At 41.3% G+C, this 23,458-nt stretch overlaps 1 protein-coding gene across 3 annotated transcripts; it reads right to left on the bottom strand.

Moving 5' to 3' along the window:
* Window positions 1–8,875: 8,875 nt before the first annotated feature.
* LOC148030245 (uncharacterized) lies at window positions 8,876–12,492 on the bottom strand. 3 transcript variants are annotated; one of them, XM_087686533.1, is made up of 8 exons: window positions 12,113–12,492; window positions 10,854–12,064; window positions 10,577–10,745; window positions 10,411–10,487; window positions 10,296–10,335; window positions 9,970–10,033; window positions 9,820–9,889; window positions 8,876–9,742 (listed from the first exon to the last, which is right to left on the bottom strand). In XM_087686533.1, the coding sequence occupies exons 2-8, from the start codon at window positions 11,565–11,567 to the stop codon at window positions 9,437–9,439; spliced, it is 1,440 nt and encodes a 479-aa protein (XP_087542659.1). In that variant the 5' UTR covers window positions 11,568–12,064; window positions 12,113–12,492; the 3' UTR covers window positions 8,876–9,436. The 3 variants fall into 3 exon arrangements, with proteins under 3 accessions (XP_087542659.1, XP_087542658.1, XP_087542657.1); XM_087686532.1 differs by having other exon boundaries at window positions 10,854–12,041; window positions 12,149–12,492; XM_087686531.1 differs by having other exon boundaries at window positions 10,854–12,492.
* Window positions 12,493–23,458: the final 10,966 nt, after the last annotated feature.

Genomic DNA, 23,458 nt, shown 5'->3' with positions numbered 1-23,458 from the left:
AAAGGTGGAAGATACTGCAAAGCACGAAGCATTTTCATTCCTTTAAGAGACATATGCCCCAAACAAGCATACCAAAGGGATACATGGGAAATAGAACCCACATACAAAACATGATCCAATGTAGCTCCAGATACAAGTAAGAGATAGAGACTGCCAAACTTGGCACCACTTGCAAGTACAAGCATGCCACGAGTAATCTTCCATGCAGAGTCTCCAAAAGACACAAAATATCGTGCATCATCAAGCTGTCCAACTAACATAAGACTGCAAGTCAATGTAGGTACATGGTGTACATCATGCAAAACAAAAGAACTGTCAGAAGAAAACTGCAGCCTAACATCTCCAATGCCCACAATGTCAAGGGACCTGTCATCACCAAGACGCACAGAACCAGACATGGTACGATAAGTATGAAACCAATCTCTGCAGGGTGTCATATGAAAGGACACACCCGAATCCAAGAGCCAACATTGTGCATACATACAATGTATCTTAGAAGTCTGTAAGGCATCACATGAAGAAGTTGCAAATATGTAATCATCATCCGAATCAGTGGCCTGCATGACATTAACCTCGTCTATCTTCACACTGGACTTTGCAGGTAGTATAATACTACACTCTAAAGACTTTTCCTGTACTTTTTCTTTTCCCTTTTCTTTGCGTTTATCATCACACATTTTATGGTACTATGGCCTAAAATGTACTGCTTTTCCACAATAATGACAGGTAAGATCAGACTTTCATCCACGGGACTTACTGCGACCACGTGACTTGGACCTAGACTTTTGAGAGTCCCTGCCCTTGTGATCATTATCATGCATGCCATGTTTGCCACCTCTAATGGTCAATGCATATGAAGAGCAGGAAGCATCATCGTTTCTCCTGTTGATTTCCTCAGTCAATAAAGCACTCTCAACATCTTTGATTTTCAGCCCATCAAGCTTGTTCGTGCATATGGCAGTACGAAAGACATCCCATGATTCAGGCAAGGTGCCAAGCAGAAACAACATGTGCAAGTTGTCTTTGAACTCAATACCTTGTGACAACAGACTCTTCATGATACCATGAAACTGACTGAAATGAGATGAAAGGGAGATCCCCTCCTTCATGCGAAGGTCCATTAATTGCTTCAGCCAATACATCTTCGACGCAGGACTCTGTTGCGCATAAAGCTCCTGAATCTTCTCCCATAAATCCCTTGCACTCTGATTCTCATCTTCAACAACATTATGATTGACCTCTTCTGAGAGTGACAAAATAATGGTAGACTTGCATAGCTCATCAACTTCCATCCAAACATCATCATCCATATCCTCAGGTTTAACACCCTTGAAATATAAGGTTTTAATCTGCAACTTCTGTACCAAAACCTGCCATATTTGGGACTTCCAATACCCATAGTTGGTAGCATCCAACTTGGCAATGTTAAAGAGAGTTGTATCTTTCAGATGACCAGCCATACTGTCCCAAATCAAAGCAAAAAAACAAAATTGCAAGTTTCTGTATTTAGCAGAAAATGCACTAAAACCACGTGAAAACTAGGTGAAAGGGTGGATTTCACCAAGAGAAGCACCGGTCCACCCAATATGACCAAGATAACATCAAATAGTAAGCATTACCCTCGTAGAAGTACTCAAAATCTGTAGATTTGAGCTTGCTATAATAAATGACAGTAGTATGGAAAACTGTCCCAAAATGAAGCAATCACTGATACATATGTCACAGCAATTTCCAGGTAGCAAGATACATCCAACAATGAGTTTCCAGGGACAAGAAGGTACCAAGAACTGTCAAACCAATAACGTGTCATGCAAGAGACATCTCATAGGTCCAAAAGTCATGCATGTAGTGAGTCTCGGGGTAAGAGAAGAGACCAAGCACAAGCACAACTGATAGAGCAAGAAGCTCAATACATAGCCATCCAAGATGCATACAAAACTGACAAACATGTGACAGAGATAGGCGTCTGCCCCAATAGGCGTATCAAATCAGTCCACTATAGACAAACTACAAACATAAAGCTCTCAAGAGAGCAAGTACATGTAACTGTCCCACAAGCTCAAGCTCATCTGTCAATAAGACTCTGTGTACATCCGAATATACCAAGAGGCTCCCACTGGAAGTAAAGTCAAATGCAAAGAGAGCAAGCAATGCTCTAATACATCAAATACATAGCATCAGACATGCCAAATCCCAGTAGGATACATCCGGAGCATAAATCCCAAGCTATCATAGACCCACAAAGCATAAGCCTAAAAGCATTCAAAGAGCATGTAACTGACAACCAAATGTAATGCTCAGTAGATCCAAAATGCTTAAATATATCTGAAGATGAAGCTTCAAGTAACTGTTAAGCATGGGCAAACCAAGTGGCATCAATATTTGACCAAAGCATAAATACAAGAGGCCTAAATGTCAAGCAATGACAATAGGCATAGACCAGTTCAAAGCCTACCAACTGAAGCCAAATGCCAGTGAAGAACAACCAAGTTGGAGCTTAATATAAGCTCAAAAGCATTCCGGGACCAAGAAGAAGCATTTGACAACCTCCAAATACATTGGTATGATCATTCAAACCTCCAGTAAAAGCACCTTGTATCCATGAACCAATGTATACACCAAGTAAATGAGCTTCATCCCATTGTATTACAACAAACAATTTACTGTTAAATGAAGCTCAAACGGTGCTCAAATCTGCTCCAAATCAGTCCCAAAGCATATATATAGCATCCCATAACATCCGAGCATCACCGACATCAATAAGCATCAAACGGGCAATGCTAAAATGTCAAGTGCTGCCCTGTTTTGACAATCCTGGGACTATGTATACAGCAAAGGGCTGAAGGGGAAAGCACTCGAATCAATCACGAGATTCAAGAACTAATGTCGGGGAGTCAAGCAATGCTCGGGAAGGTTGCCAAGAGTGCCAAGAAGCCGAGGAGGAGCAGGGAAATGCCAGGGAGCAGATCAGCCCTGTCCCCTAAAAATGCGCCGAAAATTGTGATGGCTATTCCTGGGGACTGGGGGAACTTCAACAACCCTCAGGGGCACTTGGCAAGATCAAGGGGGCTCCAATGCAGCCCAGGAAGAATCCGATGAAGGTCCGAAAGCTCGGGGAGGAGGCGGGAGATCAAAACATACCTACAAATAAAGGTGCCATGGCTACCATTGAAGCTTGGATTGAAGCTCTTCAAATCCGAGTTGAAGAGAATGTCGAGCAAGCTCCAATGCCTTTGCTCTAATACTAGTTGAAAGGAAAGTGGAACCCAGGAGAAAGAAGCTTGGCGGCAAGAGCTATGGCAGATGGAGAGCAAGAGCCGAGAGAGAGAGAGAGAGAGAGAGAGAGAGAGAGAGAGACTCAAAAGTGGAAACTCCAACAACCACAATGTGTTGCTGGGCCTTCCTTTATTCAAATTGTCACTAAAAGAATAAAGAATAAGTGACTGTGACTAGCGCCCACTACCTGTAGTGTGCAGTGGCAAGTACTGTCAATGTAGTAATACACGGGCAGCTAGGCAGAGGTGCCTTTACCCCCAATAAGTTGTCATCATACAATATTCACATACCATAGCCTATTCTGGTTGCAAACTTAAACCACTGAAGTTTTTCACCTATGATAAAGAATTATTAGATGTAGTTCCAGTCTTACGTCAATGGAACCACTATCTAATGGGATCCGAATTTATAATCAAAACTAACCAACAAAGTATCAAAAATCTCCTTAATCAGCCACAAATTTTTAACCGTCATATTAAATGGACTGCTTTCATTTAAAGTTTTAATCCACTTATCCAATATCAACTCGGAAGAGAAAATGTTGTTACCGATGCATTGAGTAGAAGACTAAGTATTTATAATATTTCCGTTCTATCTTTTGATTCCCTTATTCTTATGAAGGATACCTATGACCATGACCCCATTTTTCGAGCTGATTGGAACAAATTGGTTGCTAATAACCGAATTCCAATTGATTCTTTGTCTTATTCTAATGGATTTATGCTTTATGAGAAAAGATTGTGTGTCACTGTTCAATTTAGATCATTTGTGTTGCTGGAAATTCATTGTCCTTCATATCAAGGCCATAGAGGTATTATATCCATTTTAAGAACATTGGTTGAAGATTTTAACTAGCCATAAATGGAATCTGACGTTTCTAACTTTGTTTTTTAGTGTTTAATTTGCCAAAGAGTCAAGTGACACCATGGTAAGTAATATGGTTTGTTAACGCCTTTACCAATTTCTGAATGACCATGAAAACATATTTCAATGGATTTTATAACTGGTTTGCCTAACACACAAGCTAATCATGATATGATTTGGACTATAGTAGATCGATTTAGCAAACAAGCATATTTCCTACCATGCAAGAAAACATTAACTGCATCTCAAGCTGCATAATTGTTTTTAAAGACTGTTTTTACTAACTATGGTTTGCAAAAATTTATTATTTTTTATCGTGATTCTAGATTCTGTAATAAATTTGGACTACTTTGTTTGCTAATTTGGGTACTAAGATTGATTTCTCATATGCATTCAATCCTGAAACCAATGGGCAAACTGAAGCTACTAACAGTACAATTCTAGATCTTTTGCATGCATACACACTTTCAAAACCACAAACATAGGATACACATTTACATCTACTTCAATTTGCATACAATAATACACCACACACAACTACACATAAAGCACCTTTTGAAATCATTTATAAACATAGATTGCCTACACCTGCTACATCGTTATCGAACAAAGTTAAAGATATTGATGATATTGCCAATATACATGCTACTATTTTTTCTCAAGTTAAAGATAAGATTGCGAAAGCCCAGCAACATACACTAAACAAGCTAATAAGAAAAGAAAAGCCATGAGTTTCAATGTTGATGATTATGTTTGGTTACGCATTGAAAAGAGAAGATTGCAAAGTGTTGAGAAACACCCTGTTGTTAAATTAGTACCTAGGTTTTATGGACCTTTCAAAATAATTTACAAGATTAATGACAATGCATTTAAATTAGAACTACCTCAACACTAAAAGATACATAATACTTTTCATATCAGTTTATTATGACCTTTTAGAGGCCAATTACATGTCCATCTTGTCTATGAAAACTCTCCTTTGTTAGAAGAAGAAACTGAAATCCTTGAACCCGAAACTATTTTAGACACTGACTTTATGACCATTAAAACTGGTCGTAGATATTCTAGATAAAATCATCAGTTTGAAAAAGCCCAATAATGGATGCATGCCCGTGACCTAAGTGCTTACCCCTTACTACTCGCTCCATATTGAGCTAATAGCAATTGAGGACAATTGCTATCCCACCCCAAGGGTATGATGCCATGAGTCATATTCCACAGTGGATTCCATAAAATTATATGTATTTTTCGAGGCTCGTACAGAAGGTAGATTCATTGTGCGAGAAGTTGACGGGGATGCCTGTCCTTTTCGCGCATTAGATTAATTCAATGTGCATATGGGTGATTCCACAGCAGGTAATTCCGTAAAATATATATTTAAATTAATAGATGTTTATGAGTTTTAGAGTGCACTCGTATTAATTTAAGGTTAGAACAAAGTTCCAACCTCTGAAGACTACTAGATATTCACTTTTGTGGGTTTTATCTTATTATTTTCTAACAATTGTGAATGCTTCAATTGATGTGTAGAGTAGGTAGTGGTGACGTTGAGAAGCACCAAGTGATGATATCGTATATTCAGATTACTTAGAAGAATTATTATTTTTTATAAACACGCATCTTATCACTAAAGGTGTGAAGTCAATATTTATTTATGCGCGCTTATTTATTAAAGTGTTGAATAAACATTTATTATTTTTGTATGCACATAGATGCTTGGTTCAAATATTTCATTATTGGACATTGTATTTAGGCACAGTCCGATTTTTGGATGCCCAAACGCTTTACTCTTTATTTGGGCAAAAGAAAACACAAAAGCCAAAAGCATACTAATTGTAAATTGGGCTATTTTTAGCTTGGAGATTAATAAATTTATAAATACATGCCTTGTGAAGCGCTCACACAAGGCATGGGAGGAGATTACATCCCATTTGTCTTTTTGTCTCATGCCATACAAATCTTTCTTCTTGCTTTATGAGCTTTTGTAGAGTTCTTTGCTCTTGGGGACCTTCCGGCGTTCACTACGCGCGCATACAGCACCCGATCTGCACACCATAAATAGTTAGACCACCTATGTCTCTGTCAAACTTTGACAAAGCTCACTACCAGGGGATGTCGTACTAACAAAATACAAGCTAACACCCCCTCTCAAATCATGGAAGTGTGTGAAGAATGTAAAAACCTCATGTGATGAAGTATAGAAGCTTGTGACGATAGATTCATAAAGAGGTCCATCGCATTGACCTCTATGGGATAGGACATGGCTAACTCAAAATCCACAATCCACTCATACAAAATAGTATTAAACCTCTATATACTTCATGGGAGGATGGTTCTATGCCATAGTTAAGGCACTTGGGTTATCCACATACAGTTGAATGGGTCCTATTTGTGGAGAGCCAATCTCAACCAATAACCAACAAAGCCAAACTACCTCTAGAGGGGTTGAACAAAGTGCTCATAGTACTCTATCTCTATAGAAGATAATGTCGTGATAGGGTGCTTCTTACAACATGAGATAGTTCCCAATCCACGGGAGAATGTAAAACCTATAGTGTCGAGCATCTAGAATCCACATCACTTGCCTAATCTGAGTTACTCCATCTAGTGAGAGTGGCCCCCTCTCCATATGTGATAATGTAAAATCAAGTCCCTTGAAAATAGTGCAACACACACAAGTCTCTAGTGAATCTAAGTAGGAGCCTTTATAAAAGAAGATAGTAATGCCACTACAAAAGAAATGTTCAACCTAGTATATATAAGTTAGATCAAAGATCCAACAAGAGACCAATACCAAGTAGCATCTAGAAGGGGATCTTTGGTAGTCAAACCATCTTGGACTCACTCCATGGGGCATGAAATGGGCTTACATATAGCCATACCAAACTTCAAAAGAGACCTAGGGATATACATATACTAGGAAATAAAGATGCCCAATGTCAACTGATAGATCTCAATACCAAGGAAGAAGTGTACAATCCAAAGGCCTATCATCTCAAACTTTTGTTGCAAATCTCTTGAGTCCAATCCACTTGTTGTGAGTTGCTCCCTATAATAATCAAGTCATCCACATATAAGATAACAAAATCACACCCATCACCTTCAACCTTATAGTAAAGGTTGGGATCATGATCGAAATGATGCAAGCCACTCTATAGGAAAAATGGATCTATCTATTGGTACCAACTCTAGGAGCTTGCTTCAAGTCATAAAGGGCCTTCTATACCTTATAGATATGATCCTTCTTCCCCTACATATGAAAACCAAGAGGCTAATCAATATAAATCTCCTCCTCTAGGATGTTATTCAAGAAGGCAGACTTTACATCCATCTAGAAGAGGAAAGACTGAACCAAAATAAGCAAAAACTTTTGACATGTATTAGAGGACTAATCTATGACCCTTGTGACTACTATGGATTGTTCTAAACAAGGATACATGCTATCTACTACTATTCATGAAGAAAATTCTTTGATCTACCTTGATTTTATGTTTGAACATTGCTCTTGGCTATCTCAAATAGCGGGATATTGAGGATTCTATTAAAGCTTCTTGATCTACTCTTGTAGAAGGCTAAGGGATCGAATCTTTAGACTAAAAGAAGAGTATTTTGAAACTCTGAAATTGGGTATTATTGATCTATGTGGGCTACGTAGGCACCAAATTGTCCTAATACATGTTTAGACATGTTTTTAAGCATCAAACATATTGTTTGATGCTTAATTTCATATATGGCAAACTCTAATGCATATGGGCTGAATTAAATCAAGTTTATTGAACTATAGTCTTAGTTTATGGTCTCTAAGAATTAAGCACAAGCTCTTAGTACGCAATACATACACTCCACACTTGTGTTTTCTTTGACTATTGGATTTATATTGTTTTGTACCTTCTCCTTCTAAAGATTTTCTTTTCTATATGCTATGAATTCTTCTTACTTGAGTCCCGACAGCTTTTGACCATACACAATAATACCCTGACAACAAGCAATCAACATTGGTGAGTGTGACTAAAGAGGATTTAATCTCCTTGGGCTGTAGGGGGAAGATAACTGATGGAGGGCATATAACAAGATATTTAGGATTCCCAATTGAGACCAACATCAAGGAAATAGACAAAACAAATTGGATAATGACTGTAAGCTAAGGGAAAAGTTTGACTGGTGGGATTGGCCAATGCATGTAAGGTTGCAGATTCTGTGTACCATGATATATCCAGGTTTGAGGTTGTGTTCCTCTCGTTTGCTAGAACAAGAGCTTGGAGGTAGAATGGGACAAAATGGCGGAAACGATACTGTGGAGCAAGCAAGGACCCAACAGGTGCATGGCTCCTATAGCCATGAATGGCTTTAAAAATGATTTTAACAAAGGTGGACTTCGACTGCCTAGTGAGGGAACGGCGCTAGCTAGGGAGGAGATGCTAGCCACTCCAGTGATCAATCAAGTGAAAGCAAGAGGATTGATCAGAGAAACGTTGACGTCTTGGAAGGAGATACTGTGTACGGCCCAGCTTGACCAGGGAAGCATGGCCTTAGCATCAAGCGATAACGTTTTCTGGACCTGCAGCTTTGCTCCCCCATTAGTAAAAGTCTTGGGTAGAAGGGGTAGAACCTGCAGGAAAGTGTAACAGTACCGGTGGGGGATAACGGCCCTGTGACAAATACCATAAGAGGCATCAGGTATGCTTGAAAAGCAAAATGAGTAGACAGAACATGAACCACAATACAGTGGATGTGGAAATAGTCAATAAGGTAGGGGGACTGAACATAGCAGAGGACCACTTGACAAAGCTTTAGAGCACCTTTGGGCACTCAGATTGCCTCTTAAGGTAAAAGTATTCATGTGGAAAGTGTTAATGGGATGCGTGTTGACAGGTGACAAATTAAGCACAGTGCCCATGTAGATTCTCAAAATCCCAACCTTTGCTTCCACAGTCAAGGAAATATAGTGGTGCAGAAAAACAAGCCACTCCCTTGAGAAACAGAGCACCTTCAATCAGTAGGATCAATACAAGAGACTCCATTAAATATCCAAGAGGTGAGAAAAGAGAGTAGAGTATATGACAGGTCACCATCTTGTCTGTGTATTTGTAAGAGTATGACCGAGTTGTTTATGCTCAGAGAATGCACTCTCTCTGAACAATCTCTTTTTTGTTGTGGTTATCATGACAATCACAGCAGGCATACTGAAATGCCAGATGTCTGCTATTCTCTTGGTAGTGTGCAAGTATATAACCTACTGTATGGGGTGATAGCTGTTAAGTATTTCAGCAAGAAAAGCCCACATTCCAAGTCCCATTTACATTTTTGACTCACTATGTAGCTTCAATCTTTTTGGATGCACATGTTCTGTTGCAGCAGACTGCATTTCCTTTGGACTATCACATGGTCTGTCTCCTCCGGAGATTAGGCATACCATGGTATCACTTGTTTCACTAGAAGCTGGCATACTAGCTTCGGTTTTGTCCCTTGGTGACCCTAAGTTGCAATCCAGGGGAGCAGGAAGTAGACCTTTGCATACAGAGCCAGTCTTCTGTTGCTCCTCAAACATCTTTTGGAGATGTTTACCCTGTTCTTCAATACGAAGTTGTAAATTTCGTTGAATCTGCACACTACTACTCATTAGCAATCCAACAACATTCAACTGTAAACCCCCGACCAGGTACATGGATTATTTCATACCTCCAGCTGCTCGTGAAGCTGCTTTTGCATCTCCATCTGCAGTCTCAAAGCCTCTGTCATTTGCGTTGCCCTGCACAAATCGGCAGTTATACTAGCACAACATCCCCTGCTACTGGCATCCTAAATGACAAGAATAACTGCAAAACTTACGTAGTTGAATCCAGAACGGTGATGGTCTCAACAGAATTTATGCCCCTCTTCCTCTCCAATTCATCTATCGACACAATAAGTGCATTGAATATTATTCACACTCGTGAGGACCTCTAGAAGAAATAACTAAGCATCCATAACAGTATCATCAGTTACAATATGATCTAACAGTATATACAAATCAGACAAACTTACATTTTTCTAAAGCAGACATCTGTGTTATGTCAACAGACAGAATGAGGATGCATCCTACTTTATATCACCATATCTTGACAAGAATCGCTTAATCTAGAAAAACAAACAAGAAAAGCACAAACATTGCATACCTTTATTTGTTTCTGGAATGTCTTTGGTAATTCGATACTTCTGCATGAACCAGTCTCAATTTAAGCAGACAATCATATTAAGAAATAAGGGGAGTAGAAGAAACAGGCTAACAACCTGCAGATGACTTTTTACATGGGACAGCAGTAAGCCAGGAACATCCATCAGCTTAAGCACACACTTTGGCGTGGCCTCTGCAGAATGTAGCATCCAAAATCATACCAAGCTTGAGAAGCATCCAAATTCCAGAACAGTAACATGAATCTGTTCAACCAGTACTCACTCTCTGCACCACCCAATTCATTCACAGCCTCCACAAAACGCTTGTGTAGCTCCGGTGTCCACCGCAGACGCTGCTTTGGGTTGCCAGCATTTGAATGGGACGGTGGATGCCCTGCTGATGCAGCAGCAGAGTCATGTGTCAACTGACTGTTCGTAGATGCCTGCCCGTGCTGCCAGTGAATGATCATGCTCAGGAGGTATAACATGCTTAACAAATCATGCCCGCTTTTGAAAAACTTGTCAAAAACATAGAACTAGAAAGTCAACTGTGCACCTACCACTGTGCTAGAAGAATGATCATTGGTGTTTGATTTCAGCACCTCTGTCCAGGAAGTGATGGGATCATCCTCAGGTAACAAAGGTCCCCAATTAGGCCATTCTAAGTTTGAATTGGATCGGTCTGCTTCTGCAGGTGTCCGGCACATGCCATTCTTTTCTGAGATAGTTGCAGGGACAGAACTGATCTGTGGGAGGTCATCAGACAACTCAAGAAACTCTTGAAGGTCAAGGGGCAGGGCATGGGGTTGGTTGGGGCCAGCAGGCGATTGCAAGGAGCGAGGATGCTGATGATGATGATGATTGGGTAGATGTCGATGCTGCCATTCACATTGTTCATGCCTCTGCACTTGATCATGAGGGTGCTGAATATGTGGGTAACTTTGGGGCGCAAAGGGAAGATGCAGGAATGCTTGACTGTGTTGTTGCCGCTGTTGGTCAAGCTGATGCTGATGATGGTGATGCTGTTGCTGCTGTTGCTGATTATCATGGTGAGCTGGACGCTGCAGAGAGTGAGGGCAGAGGGTGGGAGGGGGCAAAGGGTGCTTGGACACAAGGGGCAAGTGGGAGAGAGAGGGCAGGGGTTCATGGGAAACAGATGATATGGAGGTGATGTTTGGAAGGAAAGAGGGGAGTGGTGGGAAGCAAGGCTTAGGCAATGGCAAGCATTGCTTCTGCTGCTGTTGCTGCTGAGAGGTGAAAGTAACTCTATTCATTTTTGTGAGGGAGCACCTCTCAAAAGACAACCCAATCCTGTATGATTACCTCTTCCTCTTCAGCTCCTAAGCGGAGCAATGCGAAGGCTTGATTTGCCCGGATGCTGAACCACTTCGCTCCGCCCTAATGCAAACCCCGACGCCACTCTCGGATGTGCTTCTCCTCCTGTGCAGTTTCTCCGTGGGGTTTTCCATCACTGCTTGTCAGAGCAATGTCAACGCTCCCCATGCTGACCTGGCATATGAGACCTGATGCTTTCACCTCTGTACCTCAAATGCAAACACAGGCCTTAGGGCATCCCTGTAGAGATTCCACCATAGCCTTGACCTTCTTTGGAATAGAGGAGCCAAATCCGAATGCTTGCTCGTATCGTCCGGTTTCTTCAAAACCGCATGCTGGCTCCTATCGTCCGGTTTCTTCAGGGAGAAATTCTTACCGTGAACAACAAACGAGCCAATTCCTCATCTCGGCTCCTATCAAAGGGACAAATGCTCACCTTAACAGCAAGAAAACAAAAATCCAATCCAACTGTATAGAATCGAACCTTCCTGTAGCTAATCGTCTAGAAGGGAGGGCAGACCAGCGGAATTCTCGCCCTTTTCGCAAGCAGTCGGGATCAATGGCAACTTTAGGAGGGCCTCGACGAATCAATGAATGGGCCAAGGAGGGGGTGGGGAGGACGGGTTTGGGGGGGAGGGCTTTATTCCTCCAATTCATCGAGGAAACAGTGCGGCCATGAGGAGGATTAAGCCGGACGTCCAATCAAGTATAGTTGAGCGTATGAGGGAGAGAGCGAGAGATGATTCTACGCACTTGAGAGAAGGCTCTGTGAGAGAGAGAGAGAGAGAGAGAGGAGCAGGATCGGGCAAGCGGGTGTGTGGGGTGTGTGCGCGCTCTTCGTATTGGGACGTTGTCTTTGATTGACTTTGTTTAGTCGTGCGTACATACTTATGTCCCCTCTCTCTCTCTCTCTCTCTCTCTCTCTCTCTCTCCACAAAATTATGCTTTTGTTGTGCGCGCGCGCACGTGTCGTGGGATGATGGATCGCCCTTCCAACGCCTTGAAAGGACGGGCCTAGCGATTGACGATCAAAGGCCGGCATCCTCCCTCCCCCCCCACCCCCCGAAAACCATTTACCCCCTTCGCCCCAACCACAACCCCCAAGGAATCAAAGACCACACCTCTCAGCACCATAACTACATACGTTCACTCAAGATACACTCTATCTCTTGCACCCTTCCCACCCATTGCCACCATCCTCTTGCAAATAAATAAATTTGACGTGGCTTCTAACAAGCACCCTTCCCACCCATTGCCACCCTCTTCATGAAAAGGAAAAAAATTTGACATGGCTTCTAACAAGCACCATAACCTCATAGTTCTTACACACCACATGCCTACCTACTTGCCACACACCAAAAACTACTAGCTGAAGGCAACTAGCTTCACTGGGATTTTGCCCCTCGTTTAGTTTGCATAAGATAGTCAAAATAATCTGGTTGTGCAAATACTCATGCATTGTTAGAGTGCAAGGATTGTTTCACGTTGATCTGTAGAGCATAGGATAAAGTGGCCAATAAGGATGTTGCCTCCAAAAGCAAAACACGCCCACCCCAATCTAGTGACACTTGTGTGCACAAAAGATGCAAGCTTAATGTGAACAAACTATTGAGCAATGTGAAATTTTTTATGTCACTCTTTCATGAAGCCTTCATTAATGACTAAGTTTACTCGATAAAGTATCAAAACACCCCAAAATCTTTTAATTGAGTGCCATAGATCTATAGTTGAACTATTAAAAAATTTATGTAACTTAGAAATTGGAAAAACAAGGATATATAGAACACTATTACATGACACTTTATTGGGCGATTTACCCTACAGGTAGCAAAAAGATTTGCATACATGAGAATTCTATCCAATGTAGATCAAACACCCCCCCCCCTTCCTTTTGGGTTGCCCAGAGGACATTAAAACTCTTATTTTGCATACGTATACCAAGGTATATACTTGCAAGCTTTGTTCTGAGAAGCTTTTGCGCTACTTACTGTACATATACAAAATACTTTTAAAGATTGATACAAAAATATTCATCCTTGATGATCTGTGAGTTTTTCTTTAAATTTTGCAAGTTTTTTTATCATGTCATAACTAAAATGACCCTAGCTCTTAAAATATAAAAACCTTGTCTTAAATATCTGAAGGTTCATGTCACATACATGCATGATGCCGCCATGATCAAGTGTACGGATTAATTCTCGCTCATGTCATATGAAGCCACACCCCATGTGAGTCTTCAAAGATGACATCAAGGACCTCATGCTCACTATGCCCGAGGCAAAAACACTCAACAATTATATCATGCAAGCCAACCATTGTGACAATAGATTGTGCAAGAAAAGTGAGAAGAATCAAGACCTTGCCAATGGAACCAAGCCCCAATCATCAGAGAAGAAACCAAGCCCAAAACCGATGCAAATAGATAATACCAAATTCGAGCCCTTAGCCCCACAAGAAAAGCAAAGATGAAGAGAGAATAATCTATGCCTATATTGTGGAAACCCTATCGCGCTAAATTGCCCAAATAAGAGGGCAATAACCCCAAGAGTAGGGTCTCTTGATCCCGACCACACCCATGGAAACATTCCTCCTCGTCAGAGTCTAGATGATCCTGCCGAGAAAGACCCTTTCCCTCAAAGTCCTGGTCGACTCTGAGGCCTCTGCATGTTTCATTGATGATGGCTTTGTAAATAGATACCAAATTCCAATACTCCAAAAGACTAATCTTGCACTAGCTGAAGTTGTGGATGGAAGACCTCTATCATCTGCAAATATTACCAAGGAAACCCGAACACTCATGGTAACTCTTGGTGATCACAAATCTTATGTATGCTTCAATGTCATATCCAGCCCCACAAATCTAATCATCCTTAGGATGCCTTGGCTAAAGATACACAACCCAAATTTTGATTGGGTTAAGCAAAATATTACACGTCATGAAAATCAAGGAAAGTCGGTATATCTAGGAGCCAAAGCCTTTATGCAGACAACAAGGCAAGAAATGACCTACATGATATATCATATACCAACTCAAGAATCTAGTAAGGATGAGTTAGTGAAGTTACCAAGCAAGTATCAAGATAGTGGTTTGATATATAGTTGTTGGTTCAATGAGTAGTTGTTTTGCATTGCATTTCACAAAGGTGTTTTCTTAGTTTAGGGTTAGTCATGAAATGTTGTAGTTACCTATGAATATGTACTCTTATTGTTGTTTCTTTTTGTTGGCATGTTTTGAATGTTGTGTTTAGTATAATGAGATTATTGGGTGATCCTATAGTTTTGATATCAATGGTGTTTATTATTGATAATAATATAGTCATGATAAGGTGAGAAGTTTAAGGTATTAAGGTGAGGAATCGATTTTATCGTATTTGTATTTGCTTCAAGGAGACATTCTATACTGGATCGCATGAGGCTTAGCATGTTTATCATATTTGTGAAGTGTTTATATAAAGAAACAATCTTTAATGTCTATATGTTTATCTTGTTTTTTGTTTTTTGTCCCAAAAGATTAAGTATATCTAAGTGTAGGATTTAGAAGAGGTCTCTTTATAAAAGACTATGAGTTTAAATGTTTGATAAACCAAATGAACCTATCGATAAGGTGAGGCTATTGTGTTGGAATGATTGTTAGTGTTATTGCTACTACATATTGTGTAGGAGTTTGAGTTTTTGAGATGATAATCTTGATGTTTTGGCCTACTTAGACTTCTTTTGTCACTTATTGAGGTGATGGCTAGTTATTTTTTGTTTCTTCCATTTCTTTTTTTTCAAATATTCTTGACAAAAGAACAAGTTATGTCTTTCAAACTATATCTATACTATATTTTCTCGTATGTCTTTGTATTGCTTGGAAATACCATCAACAACATTGAAAAGTCCATCAAGGATATTGATGCTTCTTGCACAAATTTCCATGGGCATGCATGGCAATCTTTGTGTACACTTACAATCATTGTAGGGTCTATTGAATTTTGAGCCAATTTAGAGCATGACACTTATATTGGTTCAAAATACATATGTTTATGTTGGACTTTTTTAAAGGTGGATGTTACTAAGTAGCACTAGCTAGTCTGGTTGCCATTGTTGTCCAAATCTATCAACCATGCAATGCATGGTTGGCAAACTTGCAAAAGCTTACAAGGCTTTGCCTCATTCACTTTGCATTTTTGTGAGCAAAGGGAAGTGGTCATGCAATAGAAAACACACTTTGCATGTAATGAACGAGACACTTTGCACCTAATATGTAATTCTTTTGGTCACCAAAACAAAAAAAAACAGTGTGTTCTACACCCAACGATGCATGTTTGATTGGTCTGCAATTGAGTGGCTGCTCTATGAAGCAGATGTGATTTACTCCCTATGAAAATCATGCAATGCACTCAATAAAATACAACTTGAAAATTAAGGTTCACTTGAACAGTGGACAAGGCTACATCTATGAAATACACCTTGCATCATCCAAATGTTGCCATGGTGCAATATGCACATTATCTTTCATGGGTTTTTAAACTTGAAGCCACATGCCAAGTGGATTCACAAAAATATCCTCACATGTACATAAGTTGTGCAATTTGTAGTCCCTTCTATCAAATTCACAAAGCCATAAAAGCTCCGATAAGAGGGACAAAGATTAGGGTCAACATGACATAAAGAAGACCCCATATCTAAGAAGAGATGGCTAAAATTTGAAGGTCATTTCATGATATGGTCTAGATATATATATACTTTCTTGACTCATGTTGCTAGGTCTAAAAGTCAGGAGACTTGAAGCCACAATGCCAAAGTGGATTCACATAAATATCTCACACGTGCATAAGTCTTCAATTTGTAATCCCTTTTCTCAACTTCACAAAAGCATAAAAGCTCATATATAGGCGACAAAGGTTAGGGTCAATGGGGCATAAAGAATTGCCCATATGCCCTTCTCGCAAATCTGTATGTTTGTGTTATGTAAAGTTAAAAAATGCAAACATGTCATATAAATCAAAGTGCCAAAGCATTTATACCTAATCAATTAGACAAATAAGTGTGTAAATGCATGTATAATTGTGTGCATTCATGGTGGTATGTCTTATCTATATTCTTGTTAGATTAACTATGGCATAAGCACATACACTATACTTTGTCATCATAACATATTTTGATGTGTACCTCACACTCTTGTATTTGTATGACTTATATAATATGGTGTATTCATTCATAAGAGATGTATTTGCTTTAATGGACACCATAAGGTTATGTACACAACCATTGCAAGTGCACATTTATATGGGTTGAAGTTAACATTACAAAGCATGCTACAATACTCCATGACACACCACTTTGCTTTGTAGGAATGTATTATTGACATTATGTGAAAGAAAAAATCATGTTGAGCTATTTCATCATCCTAGAACATGAACTATTATAAAGTACTTGCTATTTTAGACATGTATGTACATGTACACACATAGAGCATTGTTATATGTTTCTTAGTAAGAGCATCAAGTACCGTAAAATACCCAAATACAAATAACACATGGTCCCATTTTTCACACTCATCTTTCATCTCTTTTCATTCTCTCTTTTATCCATTGACCTAAGTGCAACTGATCCACATAACATGTTACATATAAATACTAAGCCCATTGGTTTAACTCTACCAACCACATAGCAACATATTGATACATACACTCACGCACACACACACCCTCTCTCTCTCTCTCTCTCTCTCTCTTTCACATCTCTACCACATCACATGTTTTCATATACATTAGAATACACAAGGTAGTAAAGTATTTAATAACCAATAGCCAAAGCTTATATAAAACACACACACACACACACACACACACACACTCTCTCTCTCTCTCTCTCTCTCTCTCTCTCTCTCTCTCTCTCTCTCTCTCTCTCTCTCTCTCTCTCAAACTCATATACAACGAGTTTTACATTTTGCACCACATTGTGTGCATCCATGGTTGCATGTCTCATCTATATGCTTGTTAGATTAACAATTGCATAAGTACATACACAATATACTTTGTTATAATAATGTATTCATGATATGTATACCTCATATACTTGTGTATATGACTCATATGATATGGCGTATTCTTTCATAGGAGATGTATTTTCTTTAATGGACTCCATAAGCTTATGCACACAACAATTGCAAGTTTGCATTTATATTGGTTGAAGTTAACATCACAAAGCATGCTACGATAATCCATGACACACCACTTTGCTTTGTAGGAATGTACCATTGACACTTTGAGAAAGAAAAAATCATGTTGAGCTATTTCATCATCCTAGATATAACTATTATAAAGCACTTTCCTATTTTAGACATGTACATACACACATAGAGCATTGTTATATGTTTCTTAGTAAGAGTATCAAGTACCATAAAATACCCAAATAACAATAGCACATGGTCCCATTTTTCACACTCATCTTTCATCTCTTTTAATTCTCTCATTTATCCATTGGACTAGGCACAATTGATCCACATAATGTGTTACATATAAATACTAAGCCCATTGGTTTAACTCCCCTAACCACATAGCAACGTTGTTACTCAAGCGGTGATCGAGGCAAGCCTTGCCCACAACCCAATTACAAGACATTAAGGAGGGCCGGTTAGGGTATTTGACTTTGACAGATGAACAACTTTTTTTCCTCCCAAACCTCCCAATTGCTCTTCAAAACTCCACTTTGTGGGCTTTAGCCGCACTTTCTGATATATGCCAGAGAAATATCCACCCAACTTAGGGAGAAGCAACATTGTATCAGTAGGCAACAGACTAGCTCCATCCATCATCCATGGTAGTCCAAAGTTCATTGCCTTTGCTTTTTCCATTTCATTACTCGTTGTATCAAGCCCATCTAGCATTGAAGAATCTTTGCTTATGAGTGACACCAGAGTACGTGTCAAAGGACCTTCCAAGTCTAGCAAACCATTTGCAAAAGCTGCTACTTAGTAAGGATGGAAAGATCTTGTAGGTAAACCTGGAGCTTTGATGGCACAAGCCATTAAACTTCCAAAGTGTTGCCATTGTTTACAATGTAAAAAATATAAGGTGAATCTTCATCAATGACACCAATAGATGAGCTCCAATAATTGGACAACTATGTCAAACCTTCACACAAACATGTCTTTCAAGTTGCCTCATATTAGTAATAGTTGCACCCCCATAAAGCATGAAATCACCAAACATGATGGGGCATTCACGCCTTACCTTCCAAGCCTTGATTGAATCTTTTGTGTATTTGACCAAACTAATATTTCCTTCATGTTTCTTCCCTTGCATTCTTCAAAAACTCCAATGTGGTGCTCACATCCTTGGAGTCTTCAAAACTGTTTTTCCATGCAATGTGCCCTAGTAGAAATATGCATTTGAAATAAAATTTCATGCCTAATCAACCATGATTCGAGGAATGTTCAATGTTGGATCCATGATATGCAACCAACCAATAGATTCTCACACTAAAATAATGCATGCACCGAAGAATTTGTGCGTAGCATGTCTACATGTGCTCGTGCGTCATGCATAATGCAAATGCAGTTTCTTGATTAAATTAAATCCTTACCTCACCTCTCAACACTAAAAGAAAATATCGTTGTACTCCACTCCACCCACCCAAATTGTTTACCGCAGCACAAAGGAGCGGAGAATGGAAAAAAGGAAATAGCAAAAGGTGCAGGACAAAAGGAAGAAAAAGACGCCTTAACCGGTAACCAGACCTTGAAAAAATTAAAAGCACGGGCACGACCCTCAGGAAGTCTTAGAGCCGCCCAAGGAAAGTAAAAGAGTAAAAAGCAAACCATTAAGTGTGAAAGCGCTCCCGAATCCTTGTAAAAGAGCGCCAGGCTCACTCCTGTGCAAATTGTATGCATTAGTTGGGAATAGGATAGCTTAGAACGGTGGGAAATGAGAAATGGGCCTAGGCTAATGGCTGGCCATGTAAAAAAGGGAAAAAAGGATGACCGCCCAAAAGGGATTTAGGGTTTTGTATATAAAAGTTGAAAAGTGAATGAGAAGCTCATTCTTGTGTGCAGCCAAAGCTTCTTCTTCTTGTTCTCTTGTTTCTTGCCTTCTTGCTTGTGCTTGAGAGAGGGATTGAGAGAGTGTGAGGGAGTGATTGTGTGAGAGTGAGGGATCTTGGAGAAGAAGCTCTCCATCTTCTCTCTTCATCTTCCCCTCCTCTCTTCTCTTCTCTTGTCTCACACGTGGCTATGGAGGATGAAGCTCATGGGAGAGGGATCGAGGTTGCTTGAGCTTGCCTCAAGGATCGTGGAGCTACCAATGTGCAAGAAAGAGGAGGGTACTCGATCGAGCATCAAGGTAAGCTCACTACACCCGTAAGGTAGGCATTGCGTGTCGGCTATGTGAGAGGTAGCCATGGCCGCTTGGTTCGAAACACTTGAGCAATAAGTGGTCCGTAGGTCTCAGGGTAGAGCTTGTAGCTCCCCTTCATTTTGGTTCCGTTGCCGGGACCAACGGAATCGAGCCTTGAGCGCTGTGCGCATCAAATCGAGCATAGAAGTAGGGTTTGCAGCCCGAACTGGTGCTCGAGATAGCTAGGAGATTTAGGAGGTTTTAATCCGTGAAACAAGTAAGTGTTTTGGTTTGTTGGAAGCATTAGTGTAGGACTACCATTCTACGTCTCTGTTTTGCATTTTGGCTGCACTAGATTAAGGTTAGATTAGGTTAAGAAAAGAGAAAATAGAAGGTTTTGGCTACTGCTGGAAACAGGGGACCAGATTCAAATTTTTGGGTAAAACAGGGAAAAGGGAACTGGCTTTAAGGTTTTGCAGTGCTAGGAAAGGACCTTAAGAGGCTTGGGAGGCCAGGGCAAACCTCATTTCACTGGTTAGCTTTGTGTGAGAGAGAGAGAGAGAGCTTCTGGTTGCCAGGAAGAGGGAGCGCTATCACGATTCTGGGTGCCATCGATTTGTGCTACTCCAGGTGAGTCTGGTGCTTCTTAGTAGTGCCCTAATCATATCTGGAAAGTCTCTTATGATTGTGTGTAGCAGGTGTCAAGTGGGATCAAAACGCGTCAAAATCGTGCCTGCCGCCAGACGCAGTCGGACCAGGTCTCAGTGGTCCGATTCCCAGAATCGGACGACCACCCAAGTCCTGGAGTCGGACCGTTCGATTCCAAGAATCGGACCGTCCGACTGAGGGAGTCGAACCAGCCCTGTCCGATTCCCAGAATCGGACAGTCCAATCGGACGTGTCACATGGTACTCGGACCGCCCATCATAGTCGGACCATCCAACATTCGGATCGGACCAAATAATTTTAGGAATCGGACTCGACGTGTCCTACTGCTGGACTCAGACCACCCTGTCCGACTGCAAGAATCTGACCACTCTGTCCGACTGCAGGAATCGGGCCACTCTGTCCGATTGCAAGAATTGGACCGTCCGACTACTAGAGTCGGACCAACCCTGTCCGATTGCCAGAATCAGACAGTCCGATTCTGGGAATCGGACCATCCTGCCAGAAGGAAAAAAATAAGGATCTTTAGTTGACCCTGCCACAGACCTGACCCCCAGGACACAACCCTGAACACCCCCAAGACCCAGTTTCACCATTAGAACCTCAGAGACCAATCGAACTTAGCGCAGAATAGAAAACGCAGCACAGACCTTCAGAATGACCATAGAATAGCCGGGAACTGAGCTTAGAACTCAAATCAGGCTAAGAATGTGGAGAGAAAAAGAGTGGAGTTTGCATTAAACGCTTTCTGCATCAGCACTTCACTCTTGTGTTCCACTAGGTTTGCATTGCAAGAAAAGAGAAAAGCGTATTTTCGCACCAAGCACCATGAAAGCACTAAGCATAACGTGTGAATAAGGATTGCAGCTGCTTTCAAATAACAAGGAATACATCAGGATATCTAATAACATTAAGGAACCCACTAGTAGGAGAAGACCCCAAGACTTAGAGAGGTGCTTGAGTGCCCTACTAGTAGGACCTGGAGAAGACACGAAAACACGGAAAGCAACAATATAGAGGATTGGACATTGTCGGAGCTGCTTGGATTTATTGACAACCTCGTGGAGCTGGAAGCAGAAACAATGTCGGGATCAAGAGGCGAATGAGGAGAGGACCAATTAGACTTAGGAGAATTTCCAACCTCAGTCCAGGAACTAGTCCACAACTACGATCTACTCACTAGGACCGTGATCCAGAGTAGACCTGTAGAGGAAGTGGTAGCAAACCTAGAAGAAGAGAGAAGAGCAATCAAGAGAGCGCTAGAAGGCATAATTGCCTACAACCATGAGCAAAGGGCTAGAAGGCTACAGCAAGACGTAGATATGTATGAGGCTAGACGAGTGCTAGACCTAGCTGGAGCGGCCAAATCTGGACCGAATGTAGAGAGGGAACGGGCAGCAGAGGCTGTCATGACATTGAGCGAACTGGTAGCAAAGCGACTCTTGGACAATACGTCCGTTGAACAGAGCGCTACTGCCCTAGCCACCGCGCTACTATCGGGATTGGGAGTCACGCAAGGGGCTAAAGGGCAGGCTAGAATCCCCATCGTAGCAAAACAACTAGCTAGATACGAACCTAGCAGTGACCCGTACAGCTTCATGGAGCAGTTCAAGCAAGTATGTGAGGCAAATGGTCTTACTGACCCTGCGCAGCGAGCTCAAGCTTTCGGCCTGTGCTTAGATGATAAGGGGAGGACCTGGTATTCTAGTCTAGATGACGTAGAACGTACGAACTTTGTTCGCCTTAAGGGCCTCTTCATCAAGAGGTTTTCGGAGGCAGGGTATTCAGATAACCTCATCGTTAGGTTGATGAATATCAGTCAAAGGGAGAGGGAAGACGTTAGGGATTACGTCACTTAGGTGCGTAGCCTCTACAAGAGAATCCCTGCCAATGAGAGACCTACCGAGAGGGTAGTGTCTACAGTGTTCATGAACGGGATTCGGAGTGAGGAGCTCTACAAGGCTTTGGCCAGTAACACCACCTTGCAACGAGACGTGCTAGCTAGAGTTTTCGAGGAGGCAATACGCATAGATGATCAACTCAAGGAACGCAGCATGAGGACTACCAACCGAGAGAGTGCAAGCCAGAGGGACCCTGAGAGATCAACTACTTCGGGGGAAACAACAATTGCTAGTGTGCAGGATAAGGGAAAGAGTGTAGACCATGACCAGGGGATGGCAGAAATGAGAATGGAGATTGAATGGTTGCAAGAGCTGGTAAGGAAGCCGGTGAGATCGCATGTACAATGTATATACTGCGGCGGCAATCACCTCCCAGTTGAGTGCCAAGATCCTAGATCTCGACCGTGCTCAAATTGTGGTAGATTCGGGCATGATGCAGTGCATTGCAGAATGCCGAGGAGATTCCCATACGCGCAACAGTACAACCCTCCATACTTAGGTAATAGGCCACCCAATTTCTTCGAGAGGGGAGCCCAGTTAGCTCTCCTGGCACCAACTGACTCAAGACCTGCCGTACCTAGGCTGGAGATGAACCCAACTGGTATACCCAAACCACTAGGGCCTTTTGTAACCCACCCATCTAGCGATGCTCCTGTTCACTTTGTGGAGGAGCCTAATGAGGAAGAAACATATGTCAACCCGTACATATCCTATGATGAGGAGGGCAACCCAGTCCTGATGGACTATTGGCCGGTGCTGGTGATGGTTTTAGGAAGAGGAAGAGGCAGAGGCTTTGGAGGGCCAAGCCAAGATCCAATCACATGCTGGACTTGCGGCCACCCAGGCCACATTTCATCACGCTGCCCAGAACGAGAACAAGCTAACAAGGACAAAGTGGATCTCCGATGCACAGAGTGTGGAATCACACATCTGTTTCCTGAT

Source organism: Lygodium microphyllum, chromosome 10, assembly GCF_053477565.2.
Source record: "Lygodium microphyllum isolate KBCC chromosome 10, Lygodium_microphyllum_v1.1.10, whole genome shotgun sequence".
Classification (NCBI taxonomy): domain Eukaryota; kingdom Viridiplantae; phylum Streptophyta; class Polypodiopsida; order Schizaeales; family Lygodiaceae; genus Lygodium; species Lygodium microphyllum.
This window is presented reverse-complemented; position numbering and strand designations above follow the sequence as displayed.

What these genes read in the sequence shown, in the direction of transcription:
- LOC148030245 (XM_087686531.1), bottom strand. Translation starts at nt 11,567, where the DNA reads ATGAATAGAGTTACTTTCACCTCTCAGCAGCAACAGCAGCAGAAGCAA. An exon ending in CATTCCAGAAACAAATAAAG is followed by an intron (nt 10,034 to 10,295) that starts GTATGCAATGTT and finishes TTGTGTCGATAG; the next exon opens with ATGAATTGGAGAGGAAGAGG. An exon ending in AGCTTCACGAGCAGCTGGAG is followed by an intron (nt 9,743 to 9,819) that starts GTATGAAATAAT and finishes AGTAGTGTGCAG; the next exon opens with ATTCAACGAAATTTACAACT.